Source organism: Oncorhynchus tshawytscha, linkage group LG01 (genome assembly GCF_018296145.1).
Source record: "Oncorhynchus tshawytscha isolate Ot180627B linkage group LG01, Otsh_v2.0, whole genome shotgun sequence".
Lineage (NCBI taxonomy): Eukaryota > Metazoa > Chordata > Actinopteri > Salmoniformes > Salmonidae > Oncorhynchus > Oncorhynchus tshawytscha.
The window spans coordinates 52,959,542-52,978,708 of NC_056429.1; the positions used below are offsets into that span (position 1 = coordinate 52,959,542).

The window sequence follows — 19,167 nt, forward strand, 5'->3', positions numbered from 1 at the left end:
GATAGAAGCTGTTTTTCAGTCTCTCGGTCCCAGCTTTGATGCACCTGTACTGACCTCGCCTTCTGGATGATAGCGGGGTGAACAGGCAGTGGCTCGGGTGGTTGATGTCCTTGATGATCTTTATGGCCTTCCTGTAACATCGGGTGGTGTAGGTGTCCTGGAGGGCAGGTAGTTTGCCCCCGGTGATGCGTTGTGCAGACCTCACTACCCTCTGGAGAGCCTTACGGTTGAGGGCGGAGCAGTTGCCGTACCAGGCGGTGATACAGCCCGCCAGGATGCTCTCGATTGTGCATCTGTAGAAGTTTGTGAGTGCTTTTGGTGACAAGCCGAATTTCTTCAGCCTCCTGAGGTTGAAGAGGCGCTGCTGCGCCTTCTTCACGATGCTGTCTGTGTGAGTGGACCAATTCAGTTTGTCTGTGATGGTGTCCTTTACATTACAGATGTGAGTGCTACAGGGCGGTAGTCATTGTTACGATGCCGATAAATTACAATATCCATCCGGACCTTTGTCGCCAAGGAAATTTGTGTGACCGGACCTTCTCAAAAAGTATTTGAGTACTTCTGCTCTATTCTTTCCCAACATGGTCTGCATATCCAAATGAATTTGTAATTTGGTTGTAAAATTCACATGACACTTGAACTTACATTTATATCTGGGAAGGTAATTCTGATAATGACGCAGAGAAATGTGAGCCTCACATTCTTGAGGATGCAATGAAATAAGTGTCAGATAGTGTTCAATCCATATATTTTATTAGCAAGCTGCAGTGTCTATCCAATAAGTTAAGTACTGCACATAGATCATGATGCTCTTACATAGAGTACCAGTCAAAAGATTGGACAGACATTCAAGGGTTTTCTTTATTTTTACTATTTTCTACATTGTAGAATAATATTGAAGACATCAAAACTATGTTGTAACGAAAGAAGAATTAAATAAATCCAAATATATTATATATTTGAGATTCTTCAAAGTAGCCACCCTTTATCTTGATGACAGCTTTGCAGACTCTTCAGATTCTCTCAACCAGCTTCATGAGGAATTATTTTCCAACAGTCTTGAAGGAGATCCCACATATGCTGAGCACTTCTTGACTGCTTTTCGTTCACTCTGTGGTCCAACTCATCCCAAACCATCTCAATTGGGTTGAGGTTAGGTTATTGTGGAAGCCAGGTTATCTGATGCAGCACTCAATCACTTTCCTTCTTGGTCAAATAGCCTTTAAACCAGATGGGTTGGCGTATCGCTGCAGAATGCTGTGGTAGCCATGCTGGTTAAGTGTGCTTTTAAATTCTAAATAAATCACAGACAGTGTCACCAGCAACACACCATCACACCTCCTCCTCCATGCTTCACGGTGGGAACCACACATGTGGAGATCATCCGTTCAGCTACTCTGCGTCTCACAAAGACACGGCGGTTGGAACCAAAAATCTAAAATTTGGACTCATTAGACCCAAGGACAGATTTCCACCGGTCTAATGTCCATTGCTTATGTTTCTTGGCCCAAGCAAGTCTCTTCTTCTTATTGGTGTCCTTTAAGTATGGTTTCTTTTCAGGAATTCAACCATGAAGGCCTGATTCATGTAGTCTCCTCTGAACAGTTGATGTTGAAATGTGTCTGTTACTTGGGCTGCAAATTCTGAGCCTGATGACTCTAATGAACTTATCCTCTGAACTTAACTCTAGGTCTTCATTTCCTGTGGCAGCCCTCATGAGAGCCAGTTTCACCGTAGTGCTTGATGGTTTTTGCGACTGCACTTGAAGAAACTTTAAAAGTTCTTGAAATTTTCCAGATTGACTGACTGTCATTTCTCTTAGCTTATTTGAGCTGTTTTTACCATAATATGGACTTGGACTTTTACCAAATAGTGCTATAGGGTTATGGAAGGGCATGAAAGTTTGCTTTTACATTTATTTCTCCCAAAATAATACATTTATTCCATCCATGAAATTACATTGAAATTTGTTTTAGATTGCCTTAGATGTGACAGTAGGGAGATTATGATGTTCAAGGTTAGTCACAAATTCGTAATACTGCATACTGTATGTTTACAGTTTTGGATGTGAAATATTGAATTTAATTTCATGTGTTGTCAGTCCAGGACACATTTTCAGACAAGCAGTTTGTTAGACAGCAAGCAGATTCTGATCGTCAAGATCTTGAGTCACTCATCTCTTTGTAGCTCCTGGGCTCAAAGTCTCTGGCATCTCTGGCAATAACACCATTGTCGTTGCAGAGGAATTTTATCAATAGGGCTGCTTCGTTCTAACGTCATTGATTTGAGTATAATCCAATTCAATGGAATAAGAAATGTATTATAGGCATTTTGAACAAATAGATCCTGAATGACAGCCATTGTTGAAGGACAATGTTTAGTGTAGCCTGAAGCATACACAACTCACCACAAAAATGTAATAATGGACAAGAAAATACTTATTTAAGTATAAATAACTTTACTACTTGTTTTTTGTTTTTTTAAAGGTACATTTGTCAGCAAGACTCATTAATTATTTCAGGCTACAAGAGTGTAGGCCTAATGACAATTGTTGAATGTCATTACACTTTTTTAATATATTTTTTTGTTCATGAGGTTTTATAATTTATTGGTTGACAACACAAACGATAAAACACAAGCACACACACACCAGCAGACATTACACATTTATCCCCTCACCCTCCTTCCCATCTCACTTACTTAAGTACATGTATATAAAGTAATGATTTTATACTGCCAAGTGTTGTAGTATTGCACCATGCAGTTGAGAGATTGACAGTTCAAATTGAGCTATGTCCATGAATAAATAAATCCATTGCTAATGTGGCAGAGTGTGTGGGGCTTGGCATTGTAAGGCAACCATTCTCTTGGCTGTTGTTAGGCCGGTAAGCCAAATCCTTCTCTGCCTGTATGTTAAGTTCAGTGAAGACTCATCGTTAAACAGTAGCACATTGGCCAGACATGGGATGGGTTTAGACAAAATGCCTGACATTGATGAAGCCACAGATTGCCAAAAGGAGTTAACCTCTGGGCACTCCCAGACCATATGAAAAAATGTGACCAATATATATGGTCCTGCTAATAACAGGGTTAATAATATATCTGTGAGAATATCCAACGGGCTTTTATATAATTCTAAATGAATAATAACAATAATTGCATTGTTTAAAAAATAATCATATTTTGGAGATTTAGATTTCAAATAACGTAAAATGAGCGAAGAAAAAGGCCATTCTTGAACATGGGGTGAGATATTGTTACTAATTTGTAAATAAAGCCAATTTGTTACTTAGAATGATTTAGTTCTGTTTTTAGAAGGAGAGAAACCAAAAACATACAATCATCTCATGGGTCTCCCAGTCAAGGAGGTATTGAACCAGCATCTGTAGCAACACAGCTTGCACTGCTATGCAGTGTCTTGGACTGTTGCACCACTCAGGTGCTGTATAACGTGACCGGTCGGGAGTGGGCTACACTACTACAGTAAGACCAAAATAAAATAATAAAAACCTTAGTGTAACAACAGTTTTAGTAAGTAATACAAAGTCGTGCACAATTATCAGTTTCTATTTAGGTTTATGTCGCCCATTCATTGTCAGAGACCCATTTGGACCCAAAAGCATAATCAGTGCTCTAACTCCCCTTTGCGCTGGTCTGGAGCAATGAAGTGGTGACGCAGTGTACCGTACTAAACCACAAATTACCTCTAAGTCCCGTGGCGTAAGCTCGCAATTTTTAACGGAGGAACCCCTGTACTTTGGCGTTAAACTACACATATTGTGGGCACAGAATAAAGACCCAGACATATAATTTAAGATTGGGGAGATTTTGGCCTCCAGAACACTTCCGTCTTTATAAAGTGGACATTTTGATCCAAGGGCACTTTCCCCTCCATATAAATTTGGAAATCAAAGGGTGCAGTTTCTTCCAATATCCCAGTGGCTGTGAAAAGGGAATCATAGAGCTGTAAAAGTTTATCAGAGGATGTATGTTCAGCTTAATGATGTACGTGCATGTCTGAAATTTGTGCATTGAGACCATCTTTGTAGGTCTGACTCTACCTGTTTATGAACACTATTAAAATTGGTAGTGATCTGTAAGGATGGATAGATGTCAATGCCTAGGTATTTGAAATGGCTTACTATTGGGATGTCAGGGGACATGTAGGTATCTCTTCATTAAGCGGTAATAGTGTGGATTTGGTCCAATTAATTGTGTAACCTGAGATTGAACTAAAGTTTTTAAAGATATTGAGAAGGACAGGTAGAGAACGAGGGACATCTCCAACCTATAGTAATATTTCATCTGCATATGGTGGTCAGAGATGTGAGTAGTGATAGGAACATGTGTGGACTGACAGACTGCTTGAGCCAGGAGTTCTAGTGATAAAGCAAAGAGCAAGCTGCTGAGAGCACATCCTTGCCTTGTCCTTCTGCCAATGAGGAATTGTTTAGAAAATAATTTGCAAAGCCCATATTGTCCAGAGATACTGCCAAAGTGATGAAAGGCCTTTTCTGCATGAAGTGAAATGAACAGCATCAGGTAGTTCCACATCTGCAGCTGCAGTAATGATGTGTAGCAGACGGCAGATGTTGTCAGAGGCCTAACAAGTTTTTTTTTTTTTTATCATGATGAACTAAATTTGGCATGCAAGGTTCAAGTCTGCGAGCCAATAATTTTTGCATATCATTTAACATCTAAATTTAACAATGATATGAGGCGATAGAATACTGGTGCCATCATTATCGTCATGTTTAACCTACAATTTAGAATAAAAAGAGCGAAAAGTATTGTTAATTAGCTTTTAGTCTGTATGGACTATCCCCTCTGTTGATTTGACTCTAATATTATTTGCAAAGCCCTCATTGGTCCTTAGTTTCATAGCCAATAACCGGCTGGGCCGTGCACTGTTGAAGTAATAATTCTGACGAGCTTTGTACATAATAAATTCTGCACGTCTGTATAAAACATTCAGTTCTTTCTTAACTAATTCTATGTTGTGTATATATTTTGAAGAGGTGTCAGATTGCACTCTGTTGTAAAACATTTAACTTTGCCTCCAATCATTTTGCTTCATTAATATTTGCCTTGTATAAATTAAAAGAGAATGAAGTTGCATTGCTTCTAATAAAGTCTTGAATTGCATCCCAAAGTATGCATGGATCGTCAACCGATCCTTCATTAATGCTAATGAATTCTGCGAGATCTATTGCAAATTAATGTTTGAAGCTCTTATTTTGTAAGAGAGGTATTGAAGCGCCAGCGAGCTGCAAAGTTCCTGTTAGCACATAAATTAGCCATATACAAAACTATATTATTGTCTGACTGAATATTTGGCATACACTGAGTATACATTTCCATGACATAGATTGACCTTGTGAATCTAGTTGAAAGCTATGATCCCTTATTAATGTCACCTGTTAAATCCACTTCAATCAGTATAGATAATGGGGAGACAGGTTAAATAAGGATTTTTAATTCTCGTCATTTTTCATGATAAGACTTGTGCTGTGTTTTATTTTTGTGTTTTATTTATACATGGACATTCGCAGTGTATCTCGCAGCCTGTCTGGATGTAAAACAAATGTAACAAACACCCGACATGCATTCAACATTTTGAACCTCTGAAATGGTCTTCACGTGTAAAATTACAGTAGGTAAATTGTCTTTAAATGTTTTATTGTAGTTCTTTTGAAGGATGACGTTTTCTTAACCTTTCCGAAAATATGCACATTTGGAATTTCCAAAAGAAAAAGTAGTTCATGTTATGTTTGGGCAAGCTTAATTAACTTTAAAAAGGTTAAATCATTTGCATAACACCAGTGGGTGCTCAAAGGTTAGACTTAAATGAGCAGAGCTGTACATAGGGCATTTGGAATCTGGCGTGTGTGTGTGTGTGTGTGTGTGTGTGTGTGTGTGTGTGTGTGTGTGTGTGTGTGTGTGTGTGTGTGTGTGTGTGTGTGTGTGTGTGTGTGTGTGTGTGTGTGTGTGTGTGTGTGTGTGTCGTGCACACACATGTCGTACTGAGCAGAGATTGTATGTGGACAAGGGTGGCTGGAGTATATATAAAAAAGTGACATTTACTTTCCACACCTAGGACAAACATTACCATAATTTTGACATCTATAGTTTACCACTGTGTCAAGAAGATGTAGTGCCTGAAGCACCTTTTGGAAAGCGCTATTTGTTATTCTACGCAGTAGTTTGCATGAAACATGCACAGGATGAATTTGAGCATACAAAAGACTTCCTTTGGGAAAGCAATGGTTATTTTGTTTAGGTGTCTGTCTGTTGTTTCTGGATTTAATTATAGGGTACATTTACTGAAAAGGAATTCTACAAGGCCTGACGTTTAAGGGTTCAATGCTTTGCAGTTCACTAGTTTGCTATCTCGGTTAACATGGAACTATAATCTTGCTTAATTTGGTCAGACGTAGTCTGTCCTCGAGAGATTACTAGTTTGCTAGTGGTCACTGCAGAAGGAAGTATTTATGGGTCGTAGGAAAACTTTCAGAGTTTCTGTATTCTTTCAGCGTCTTCAATGATGTCATTGGCTTTGGCAGTAAACCTGAAAGTAAAGTAAAGTCATTAGGATTTGTCAAAATGCTGTGTAATTTAAACCGCCAGACAACCGCTTCCTTTATTATTTCTGCATCCTGTTTGCTGCAGTTGAAAGTGAGAACAAAAAGGAGACCAAAGGTGGAAAGGGAGCCAAGGGGAAGGTAGATCAAAGCAAAGCCATCAAAATGGTGAGTTCAGTAAATAAATCTAGGCCTGCCTTTTTACCTGCCTTCAGCACAGGAAATTATTTAAGTCCCCTTGCCCGCTTGTGACTTCCCAATCAATGACATAATGTTTCTGTAATGATCCTGTGTCTTGCTTCTATATCATATTTATTCCCTGTCACCCTTTCACTCTTGCTCTCTTTCTCTCTCTCTCTTCCTCTGCCTCTCTTTCTCCCCCTCTCTCTCGCTCTCTCAACCCCGCCCTCTCTATCTCCCTCTCACTACTCCACTCTCTCACTCCCAAGTCAAATGTGTCTCTTCCGCTCTTGCTGTCACAGATGTTTGTTTGGATGTCTCTATCCAATATTAATCTACCTGGATTTAATCTGTGTTTCTTGTTACCCAGGTGCCGGTCAATCGTGTCTTGCCCCCCAACACCCTCCCAGTAGACACACACAACTTCAAATGTATATTTTACTTGTTTGACTTTAATAATGACCTTTAACACCTCCAATAAGTATTTTACTGATTTTCAGTGGTGAGATAATCTATATTTGTAGGAATTTCCTAGATAGGTATTTCTTAAATATCAGTACAGCCAGAAGAGGACTGGCCACCCCTCAGTGCCTGGTTCCTCTAGGTTTTTTCCTATGTTCCTGCTTTCTAGAGCTTTTCCTCGCCACAGTGCTTTTACCTATGCATTGCTTGCTCTTTGGGGTTTAACCCTCGGCATCTGTAAAGCACTTTGTGACAACTGCTTATGTAGAAATGGCTTCATGAAATTTGATTTGGGAAATAAGATTGTTTGTAATGCCAGACCAGTGACATATTGTGAAGAAAATTGTCCTTAATACACCTCATCAAAGATATTATAGACCCTTACAACGAAGAGGAATATGGTAAGTAAACATGATCTTAGTTGTCATTATTATGTTTCTGATTTTGCTAATAATTTCCACAAGAGAATCGTTGATCACGATACGGCCCCAGACGATAATCTATGTTGTTCTGACAGCCCGGGCCCATATTCATAAAGTGTCTAGGATCCGATTTGACTTTGATATCATAATGTATAAGATTATATGGACAGGGGGTGCCTGATCCTATCAGCACTTCTACTCTGAGACACTTTATGAATATAGACCCCGATCTCTACTGATATCTTTGTAAGCTGTGCAATGATGGGTTTTGTTGCAGTAGACACCTAGGGGCATGGCTCTCCTGAACGAAACATCCAAGAATACCGTAAAGAGGTGCCTCCAATCTAGTGTAGAATATGCCCCCAAAAAGTCATTCAAGATATTACTGTTTTCCAATCCCATTTATTGATTTGATCTTTTGTTTTAATTAAGCATGAAAATGTTGCCAGCGCCAAATAGACGTGGTTGTAATGGTCAGAGTTTTTAACCTTTAGCCGACTTTTACGTTGATATCCCTATGTATGTGAGTGGCCGTTTTACGAAATCTGTCTTGCCTGCTACTTACTTAAACTGCATACTGTGTACTAATCATACCAAATACTATATATAGAATGTACTGTTTAGTAAAATCATATGCAGTAAGCAACAAATATCAATATACTACTCATCCATATTGAGATGGCCTCATTGAATGCGCAATCGCGCTTTTTCCCCGACGTTCATACATTTTTGTAGAGCACGTCCACTATTCTGATTATCAGCTGGTGTCGAACACACTTGAGTGTGAAAAAACTATTCAGTTCTGTGAAGCGAATTCTACCAGATGAAAGGCCGAAATGAGTATGACATCCAGGCATTTAAAGTATTCTCGATTTTCAACATTTCACAAACTATAAAAGGTCATTTTTTCGCATACTCAAACGGCCTACTATTTACGATGCAAGTATGGGTATTTGGACTGGCTGTGTACAGTATGTGAAATGAAAATCGAGTATGCTTTAAATGCCTGGATGCCATTCTCACCGATCTTGTAGAGGTTAATTAGGAAGATGGATTTCTGCTTTCTCATTGAAAAGTGTTTCTTGTTCTCTTGGCCTTCGTCAGAGCTTTTAAACTAAATATTAAACCATCTTTTGATTTCTGAACGTGTCGACACAGGGGACTCGGGATGTGGCTACGTTATTGATGTCATGTTAGTCGGGCCTTTTGATTTGAACATATGGATTGTTATAGTTTTGTAGGCTATCTATTGAATTATTACATGTATGGATCAAGCCTTAGCAGTCATTTTCATCTCGTTCCCAATGATCAATGCTTTAGTTTATTACGTTGCTGTCGAACGGTTCTAAATTTGTGATGCACCCAACTGTCCAAATTGTTCTGTGCAATAGCCTTTTGATTTGAGCATTTGAAAAGTTTTGGTGTGTGTACTAGGCTATTTGATTCAATGTATGTATGTTACAGCACTTAGGTTTCACTAATAAATATGTTGAAATGGAACCAGATACATTTCTGTCTTCAGTCCTTTTTAAATAGAATAGATGGGCTATGTGGTCTACTATGGTATAAGTCGAATGTGATAGTGCTATTACTACATTCCTATTCTATTCAGAGTTTTGAGAAATGAATCAAATGAAAATGAGCTATTATCAGGCTGGTTAATGTGGTGCATGCCTGTTAAAAACAGGCATGTTGGAAAAATCCACCCACACACGGCCTGCGTTGCGGCCATGGCATACTGCATACTTTTTAATAAACAGTACATCACGTGCTACATACTATGCAACAATGCGTACATAGTATGCGGTTTAAGTACAGTATGTAGTACGCTAGTATGGGTATTCGGACACAGCTTCGGACACAGTGTTTAGAGCTATGACTCCTTCTCAGCAAAGAGAATTTTGCAGTGATTAATGTGCTGTTTGCCAAAATCCAATGGACTATTGTCTGGCCTTGACGTGTCCTCCTCCCTCTCCGCCACCAGGTCACCAAACTCCCTTCATACTGTACATTTTGTCAGTGCAATTTTTAGGTACAGCTTAGATTTAGATTATGCAGTCCAGCTTCTACTATAGATTGGGTCCTACAGTAATATACCTCATCCAATGATAATAAATGATGAAGTAGCTGGAACTGTTTATTCTCTGTGTGTGTGTCGTGTGTGTACGTTGTGTGTGTGTGTGGGGGGGGTATTTTTCAGAAGGCAGCAGCCTGACAGAGAGGATGAAGAGGACTTTGGAGGCATACAGCCAGCAATTCACCCCACTGTGGGATGGCTTTTTGGGGAGTGAACGCACTCCCAGGTCAGAAGTCACTTTCACTCAACACACTCATTAGCAGTAATGACACAAGAGTCACATATGTATGTCATGTATTCCTGTCCGCTGGCATACCAATCTGATAGCTGATGTTTTTTCATGGCATGCTGCACTCTAAGCCACTAACACTGTTGTGTGTGTGTCAGTCTCGCAGAGCTGGAGCAGCTGCTGACAAACTGCAGTGCTTTCATCTTCCATGGAATGGAGCGCTTTCTCGCTAACATCCCACCATCCAAGCTGGCTGCCCTCAACCTTTCTGGTACTGTATCCAATACCTACCTATTTTCTTTTGTGGTTTGAGTTTGTTTGGTCTAAGTTTCAAGAACCTTCTTGTGAAGATGTTGGACGATTTGAGGTAGATTTTATTTTATAGTATCAGCTTTTTCCATCAAATACAGACTATTTCAATTTTTTGATCAGAAAACAACCATGCCCTTAACCAAAGCCAAAGCTCAAATACCAGAACACAAATAAATAACCAGAATCTGCCACATTCCAACTATGCCTCCCTCCCAGTAAGCTGCTGTTGTATATATGCCACCACTGCAGAATTATCACAACATACCTTTTGAAGTGACCCATTCGTTTGAAAAGGCGTCCCAAATGGCACCCTATTCCCTATGTAGTGCCCTACTTTTGACCAGGGCCTCTTGTAAAAAATAAAGCACTACATGTAGGGAATACGGTGCCATTTATGATGCATCCTGTGTGTCAGAGATTTGTTGTTTGCCATCTAAAATTAAGGAGACTAAGTAGAAAACAACATCATTCAACTCCAAATCCAACTCATTCAACTCCAAAGACTGGTATTCAAAGGCATTAGGCTATAAGTTCAGAACACAGAACATAACTCTTCCGTTATGACAGGGAATATTTGTAAAGACTTATATAAAAATGTCACATTATGTCAAAGATCTGAGTGGCTTTGGATATTATGTGATGATAATATGATTTATTTAATCAAATGAAGGATTTTCCAAAGTCAGTGATGGAGAAACAAAAACCCAGATATAAATTTTAAATTGTACTGTGTGTAGCTTATGTACGTAAATGGAGCAGTAGACTTAATCTCTTTAAACACATCAATCTTTAATTCCCTGAGTGGTTATATTTAGAAAGACAGCAATATAACATCAATTAGATTTCATTATAGGCCCGTTGCTGTTACATTTTCCAAGTTTCACCAAGCATTTGTAGAAATTATACAGAGATTCAGAATGAATGGATTAGGGATAATCACTAGGCTTATATGATTTATTAACATGATATAGGACTAGTAATTGTTTGATGTAGGTTTAATGTGTGCATTGGAGATGTTCATCAGATGTAGTGTTCTGAATCTGTCGCCCGGAGTTGAAGTAGTTATTATAGGCACTAGAGAGCAAGCTGTCAATTAACGTTAATCTCACATTGAACTGTTCCCTGGACAGGAACTCTGGCGTTCCCAATCCAGCAGATCAGAGTCTGGAGCTGACAGTGCCCCACCTGTGGCCTAACCCGGGTGTGTCACATTTTGGCAGATCCATTGACAAACACCTCCGCAATTGATATTGACTAGGGGCCTTGTCTATAAACATTGATTACACCAATTGCCACTCAAAAATCTGTACAAGGTTGTAGTGCTGTAGTACATTTAAGAGTAAATGGAAATAGACACTTGACTAACACATTCATTGACAAAAAATAATAACATGTTTTTGTTGAACTTACAGTTTGTTGTGAAAAGAATAGCCATGTTTTTTCTTCTCATTGGCATTATGTGAAATGAAATACCGCTGCCTAAATAGAGCATAAAGCAGCCTGTATAAAACAAGGAGGAAGGGAAGCGCTGCTAAGGTACACGATAGTAGATTTTGGTAGACAGAAGGTGCTCTTTGGTAAAAGGGGTAAATTGGTCATCAAAAAGAAAGGCGGAACAAGGCACTCTTCATAGAAGTAACAAATGTTTTTTGGGGGGGGTATTGATTCTCATCATGTTCATTTCACAGGCCTTTGGTATTTTGGAGACAGAGACTCCACTCTTTCCTCAGTGGCTGCTGTCTTGATTCCTTTATTACGATACTTTTTCACTGATCTTCCTTAAATAACTGATCACACACCCCAAAAAGCCTTCTGACTTTTCACACCTTTCAAACCATTTTCAACAACAATCAAACCCTTTTCACAGGCATGGCTCTTGGCCTTGCTTGATTTTTTTTTGTTTTACTTCCTCCAAAACAAAGGACATTTTGGGTGTGGATGACACTGGGTGTATTTGATCTGATTGACAGGGGAAGTCAGGATGACCTTACACATCACCCTGGGCCTCACAATACCATCCACTATCAAAGACAGGCTGGGCTTTGGCACTTCTAACCAAACAAAGTGGTGAGGAATGTTCAGACTAAATAGAGCCTCGTCTGAATAACAGCTGTAACTCGATAACAAGCCAACCCCACCCAGTTAACAAGCCAGCAGGTACAAGGTGTTTGCAGATGTTCTAGATAGTTTCAAGTTTTAATGTCATGCTCAAGTACAAGCACAGGGAAGTGTCTTTCTTGCGTCAGACCGAGATGTTCAGAACTGATCTAGAGCAGAGGGAGGGAGAATGAGTTATATTCTACTTCCTGCACTCAATCTAATGCCTGAAGAGAGTTTTGAGCATGACAAACTATGCTTGTTGGAGTCATGAACATGAATCAACAGCTCTCTTCTCTTTTTCCTTTCGTTTACACACACTGGCCTAAATTCATTGACCTTCCTTCATAACCGATCTAGGGGCTACAGATGAGAATTAGCCCTTTTACTAACTGGTGCATTTACATTGATGTAAACAAGGAAATGTTCATTAATGTGCACGGTCCCTGTCAAGTAAATCCCATAAATAAATAAATCCAAGAATACATACACTACCGTTCAAAAGTTTCTGGTCACTTAGAAATGTCCTTTTTTTTTAAAAGAAAAGCTCATTTTTTGTCCATTAAAATAACATAAAATTGATCAGAAATACAGTGTAGACATTGTTAATGTTGTAAATGACTATTGTATCTGGAAACTGTAGATTATTTTTAATGGAATATCTACATAGGCATACAGAGGCCCATTATCAGCAACCTTCACTCCTGTGTTCCAATGGCACGTTGCGTTAGCTAATCCAAGTTTATCATTTTAAAAGGCTAATTGATCATTAGAAAACCCTTTGGCAATTATGTTAGCACAGCTGAAAACGGTTGTTCTGATTAAAGAAGCAATAAAACTGGCCTTTAGACTAGTTGAGTATTTGGAGCATCAGCATGTGTGCGTTCGATTACAGGCTCAAAATGGCCAGAAACAAAGAACTTCCTTCTGAAACTCGTCAGTCTATTCTTATTCTGAGAAATGAAGGCTAGGCTATTCCATGCGAGAAATTGCAAAGAAACTGAAGATCTCGTACAACGCTGTGTGCTACTCCCTTCACAGAACAACGCAAACTGGCTTTAACCAGAATATATAGAGGACTGGGAGGCCCCGGTGCACAACTGAGCAAGAGGACAAGTACATTAGAGTGTCTAATTTGAGAAACAGACGCCTCACAAGTCCTCAACTGGCAGCTTCATTAAATAGTACCCGCAAAACACCAGTCTCAACGTTGAGTTCCTCTGTCCAGTGTGTGTGTTCTTTTGCCCATCTTAATCTTTTCTTTTAACTGGCCAGTCTGTGATATGCCTTTTTTTTGCAACTCTGACTAGAAGTCCAGCATCCCGGAGTTGCCTCTTCGCTGTTGACGTTGAGACTGGTGTTTGATGTTATTTTAATGGACAAAAAATTTGCTTTTCTTTCAAAAACAAGGACATTTCTAAGTGACCCCAAACTTTTGAATAGTAGTGTATCATTCCACCCATAGAGTACGTTTTGGGTAGTGTAATTTGGTCCCAAATAACAATTTATTTCACCTCATTTCAAAATGTTGTCATTAAGAGCACATAGTCAACAATTTCGCTCCACCCGCAATCTGCTAAATATGTAGCCAATAAAATGTTATTTGATAAAAAGCATGTTTTCACATCTCAAAAGAGTTAAATTATGAATGAGGTGCCATTTAAAGTAACAGGATTGACGTAAAAAGGCTGATGATTTCATCTTAAATCAGCCATTACTCCCCTTGTGACGGGGAATGGAAGCTTGTGTTCAACAGGGAGTGGCAACTGAATGTAAGTTAAAAAATATATATATATAAAGTTAAACATTTCTAGCCTATCTTTATCGATGGGTAACAGGGTTGATGTGTTATGCTCGATCCGTTCAGTTTTCCACCACCAAACACCAGAAAATGGTCAAAAAGAGTAAAACCAGCTGGCATGCTTTTACACTGATTTACACTATCGTTTGAAAATATAATTTAAAGGAATAGTTTCACAATATTAAAATGAGAGTTCAGTAGAAACAGGGTTTAACTTCAAATGAGGGACAAATGTAAAGGAATCACTAATGTGAAATAAATAATAAATAATTTTGGGGTTAAGTGGGTTGAAATCTTCCGTCAGAAAAACATGCACTTTAGCAAGTCTTTATTCATATAAAAAATCTTGAGTTTATTGAATTGTCCATGTGGTTTATGTAAGGGGCACTACATTTAATATAACAGGCTTTTAAAATGCAATATTGGTGCACCATTTTTACATAAAATATCAAAGGGACACAAAAGTCACTATTTGTGGAACGACCCATGACCAGATGATGATGATGTGTTGTTATTTGTCCTCAAGAGTGCCAGATGGCTGTCCTTTTCGACCTCGTCCAGAACAGCGCCAGCATGCTACGGCAATCCAAGCTAGATGTGCAAAAGAGGTAACGCATTGCATGTGCTTCTTATGACTTTATCCAATGAAGTGCATTAAGTTGCATCCCCTCCTTCACAGCTGATACACCACAGCTGTTTGATGCTTCGTCTCAGGATGGTTATGAGAAGACGCTGGACAGTTCCTTTATAGACCTCATGTGTCTCCGTCTCTCTTTCTATCCTTCTTTCTACCTCTATCTATATTCTCTATCTCCTCCTCTTTCACGCCCCTTTATCTATATTTCTCTCTTTCTATCTCTTTTCCTCTCTCTTTCTCGCTCTCTATCTCTCTCGCTTTCTCCCTCTCCTTTAGTGATGGGCACCTGGCCCTGGAGAGGCCCCTGGAGACAGCCCTGCTACTCACTCTGAGTGGCGTCCGTTGTGTTCTGCTCAACCAGTGGCACAGCAGCCCCCAGAGGAACATAAATAACATGGACTCCGTCATGGAGAGTGAGTTCAATACACTGTTACTGATGCACATTACTGTATGTAAATTAAAAACAGTTTCAAATCAACCTAAACTGGGACATGAAAGCTTTAATTTAAGGTGTGATATGAAGTCTAAGAATAGCTGTAATATGTGTTGTGTACTGTGTGTTTTCATGTGTTGTAGATCTCCTGAGGGTAGGCCTGACCTCTGGCCAGACTGTCCATGCACTGAGGAAGGGAGAAGTCCAGAGCACAGAGAAAGACACAAACACTGCAGGATCAGATGGTAGGCCATCACTACAACTCTGGGGCTGGGCCATATTCAATCATATCTGGTAGTATTCTGTTAAGGCAGTGAGAAAATATGTTGAAATTGATATGTAGTTAAATATACCCATTTGGAAGAATGTTGAGTGCTTTTTGCATTACAAAAATGCCATGGTATGCATTTGCTTCGTTGTTTACATTTTTGTTGGTGGCACTATGCGGGAATAATGCCATTCATCAAGTGAGCCTTTAATGCTTTACACTAGTGGGAATTGGCCTATATGGATAGGGAAATGTTTCTTACAGAAGAAATATGAATGGCATATGCATAACCATGGTAGCAATTGAAAGGGAACCGTTTGGAGATAATGGGAACATGATTAGACCAAAGGTGAGTGCACAACAGTTCACCTGACACAAGACTGAATCCAAACCTTACACTGTTGATTTTATGTGCATTTTACTTTTACTGTACCTTTTGACGTATTTGTTGATAATGAAATCTGAAAATGTTCTGAATACATTCAGTAGCAAAATTAGAATATTCCTGGAAAATGTGGGTTAGGTGCAATACAAATTACAAGGGCTTGAGTGAGACGACTAACTGGTGTCCCCAAGTGGCCATACACCTCCAAAGTGTGCACAGTTCCTAAGCAATTTCAACTATAAGGTACTTTTTTAAAGCTTTCGTAACTGCTGTTGAGGAACTAGAGCAAGCATACTTGTAGTAGTTTAATTTGGAACACAACCCTGCTTCCCTGCCATCAGACAATTACTGTTGTTAACACAATCCAAAAACAGTCAATCATAACTCACAATCTGGGTCAGGTCAGCATGACTTGAAAGCTTGTTCTATTGCTAATATGACTAGGTAAGTTCTAAAATATAATTTTACAGTGTTAGGCTTTCACAAGGCAATTCAAATCAATTGTTCGTAGTTTTGGTGCGCATAGAAATGAGTCCGGAGTATATTCAGGTGCGTCTGCCTCTGTGAATTTTCTTCACAATAAACAAACAGGCTCATTATGTTCAGAACAACCCAGGGTATGACGCCATGTAATCTTGTAACTGTACATCAAACATAGTGATCATGAATATTGACACTCATATGACATGAGTTTGGAAATGTGAAGTGCACATTTGGAGTCGCGGGTGTTTGGTTTGCTTTTATGGCATCCAAGCAGTATTTATTATAATCCTCAACGTCTCATCTTTCAGAATACACAGAGTCATCTTCATTTACAGCATTTCCCTAAGTCAGATAACACAACATTTACAAAAGTTGCCCAATTAAAAATAATAGATTTTGGCAACTTTTTTTTCACATGATGCTCAAGTTCATGATGCTCAAGTTCAGTATAGCTTTCAGTTAAAACTCATACAGCACTGTGAACCGGAGAACCTGCACTCTACATCATGTATAGCATGTTACTGTACTGCCACTGCGTTCCAATGTAGGTGCTTATTAGTGCCCAAAATCTGCCATTTTCAACCCGTATACGGGTACGAGTGTAAAGGGTTAAGTGCATGTATTCAGATGTCAATTAATCTTGCCACCAAGCAAAATGTGTTTGTTTTTTTTGCTTATCCCATTCATGACACAATTCCTAGAATTAAAATGTTCCTAAAACTGAATACTCTGTCAATTATTAGGATTTAAAAGACGGAGCACATTGCTTGTGCTACCTGTGTCACTCTCACTCCCTGAGTCATCTCTCTCTCTCACTCCCTCTCTTTCTTTTTTCTCTACAGATACCATAGGCCACGAGGATTCGGTAAATAGAGATGGGAATGCACATGATGCTCACCCAAGATTGACCACTTCACCATCAGCCTTCAATTGTGTCATCTATGGACTGCCTAACTTAGTTATTACATGATCCACTTCAGTCCCTCGTAACATTCCTTCAAATTTAAGGATATTCGTAAAATTGTTTTATTAAAAGAAAACATCAACACAATGCCATCTAATAACACAGTTATTCCCAAGGCTGTACAATTACAAACAGATCCCAAAAATGCATTAGCCAAGAGTAATCCTCAGTTTCTCTAAGAGACAGTTCACCATTCGTTGCTTGGCTTTAGTGAATAAATAAATATCTTGTTTGCCTGCACTTGTTTCATCTGTTTTATTGCGCCTCAGCAGAAATAAGCTAATCTAATGCACCTGGTGCCAGTGGTGGGATAGACAGGGTCGGGTAAGAGGGAAATGTCTAAAGTATTATCGTCCACTCCCCAAGCGTTCTCCCCTATGGAGCTCTGCCATGCTTTGGAATTACACTGTTATCAAAACCAATAATGTAATAAAGCTATGAAAACAGGGATGTATAGTACATAATATTTGGACCACATGGGTTGCTTGTGAGAGGACTGGATCTACAGTAGGCCACAGGACAGCACCTGGGGCTGTATGTATAAAGCGTCTCAGAGTAGGAGGGTTGATCTAGGATCAGGCCCCCCCATGCGGTCTGTGACCTTATTCATTGTAATCTAAAAGTCTAATCTTATCCTAAATTAGCACTCTTGACACGCTTGGTATATACGGCCCCTGGTCACAAATAACATTTGTGCCACTTGACGTTCCAGCAGATGCAACTGAAGTAGTTGTGTGTGTTGCTCTTGAGATGTTTCACCCTGTCGATACATCACACCTTTGTTAGCAACCATGTTGTTTATAGTGCTCGCTTCCGTGTTGTCTTTTGGCTGTGTGTTTAACTCAAGATATACCTTAACAGTCTACTCTAGATGATAAGTGGGATGTTGGCTGTTATCTGGTATCCAAGAGTCACTGTAAAACTCTTGACAGCCCTTTCTATCCATATTTCTGTCTCTTTCTATCATCTCTCACAGATTAACATAAAGGACTGAATGATCAATGAGTTAAAAACTGATCTGACCAAAAATAATTTTGAGGAGCCATGGGCAAGTCCAAAAACTCTAGAAAATCCACTTCTCGTAAAGCAGGTATGTTGTGTGTTATTGTAGAGGCTTCAATGCTTATTGAGTGAATGTTTGCCTTGAGGCAGATTTTTAAGTATGACCACCTGAATCTCAAGGCAAAGTGAATGCGAGCCATCTTTGAATGAACATTAAGGTTAGTCTTAGCTGTAAGCACCCTTGGTAGAGATGTTTGAACTAAGATAATTGTTTTCTTTTCGATGTTCTCTGATTTCTGTAACATGCATGTCACACAAGTATCTTTGAATAAAAATTGGATTTTGTACTTACCGGTAAATCAACATTCTGTCAACATGAACAAAGCAGAGGCTTTGTCAGTCCACATGGTGGCTGAGAGAACATGATTCACTGTTTCAATTAAATGGGGCTTTTTGTGTGGGGTTTATTGATTCTAATTCAGGGACATGTGGTTATGCAGTGCAACCAGAATATTAACCATAAGCTTGTAATCCTCAGTTTCCCCGTATTTGTTGTTATATCCTGCTGACTTTTATCCTGCTGAAAAATGGTTGTTAATTGGTAAAAATGTTTGCTCTCTCTGTCAGCGTATGCGCTACTGGTGTTGAAGTCAGGTGCAGGAGAGCAGAGAGTTGTGATCAGGCGCACTCTTTATTTGGGCAGAAGCACAACAAACGGACGCAACAGCGTCAAATCTCCAGACAAAAAAACTAAAGAGAAATGCGCAAAATAGCATCACGAAACAAACGTAATAATCCAACCTCCTATGGGTTACACAAGAATACCCAGGGGGA

At 39.3% G+C, this 19,167-nt stretch overlaps 1 protein-coding gene across 1 annotated transcript in view; it reads left to right on the forward strand.

The window, feature by feature from the left end:
• Window positions 1–18,680, forward strand: part of LOC112253025 (cilia- and flagella-associated protein 46) — a 93,861-nt gene extending 75,181 nt beyond the window's left edge. Inside the window, exons 52-60 of the mRNA XM_024424886.2 lie at window positions 6,670–6,749; window positions 7,132–7,192; window positions 7,592–7,624; window positions 9,846–9,948; window positions 10,110–10,222; window positions 14,688–14,769; window positions 15,075–15,211; window positions 15,375–15,476; window positions 17,210–18,680. Coding sequence (XP_024280654.1) covers window positions 6,670–6,749; window positions 7,132–7,192; window positions 7,592–7,624; window positions 9,846–9,948; window positions 10,110–10,222; window positions 14,688–14,769; window positions 15,075–15,211; window positions 15,375–15,476; window positions 17,210–17,337 — 839 coding nt within the window. The 3' untranslated portion in view covers window positions 17,338–18,680. The remainder of the gene's footprint in view (window positions 1–6,669; window positions 6,750–7,131; window positions 7,193–7,591; window positions 7,625–9,845; window positions 9,949–10,109; window positions 10,223–14,687; window positions 14,770–15,074; window positions 15,212–15,374; window positions 15,477–17,209) is intronic.
• Window positions 18,681–19,167: the final 487 nt, after the last annotated feature.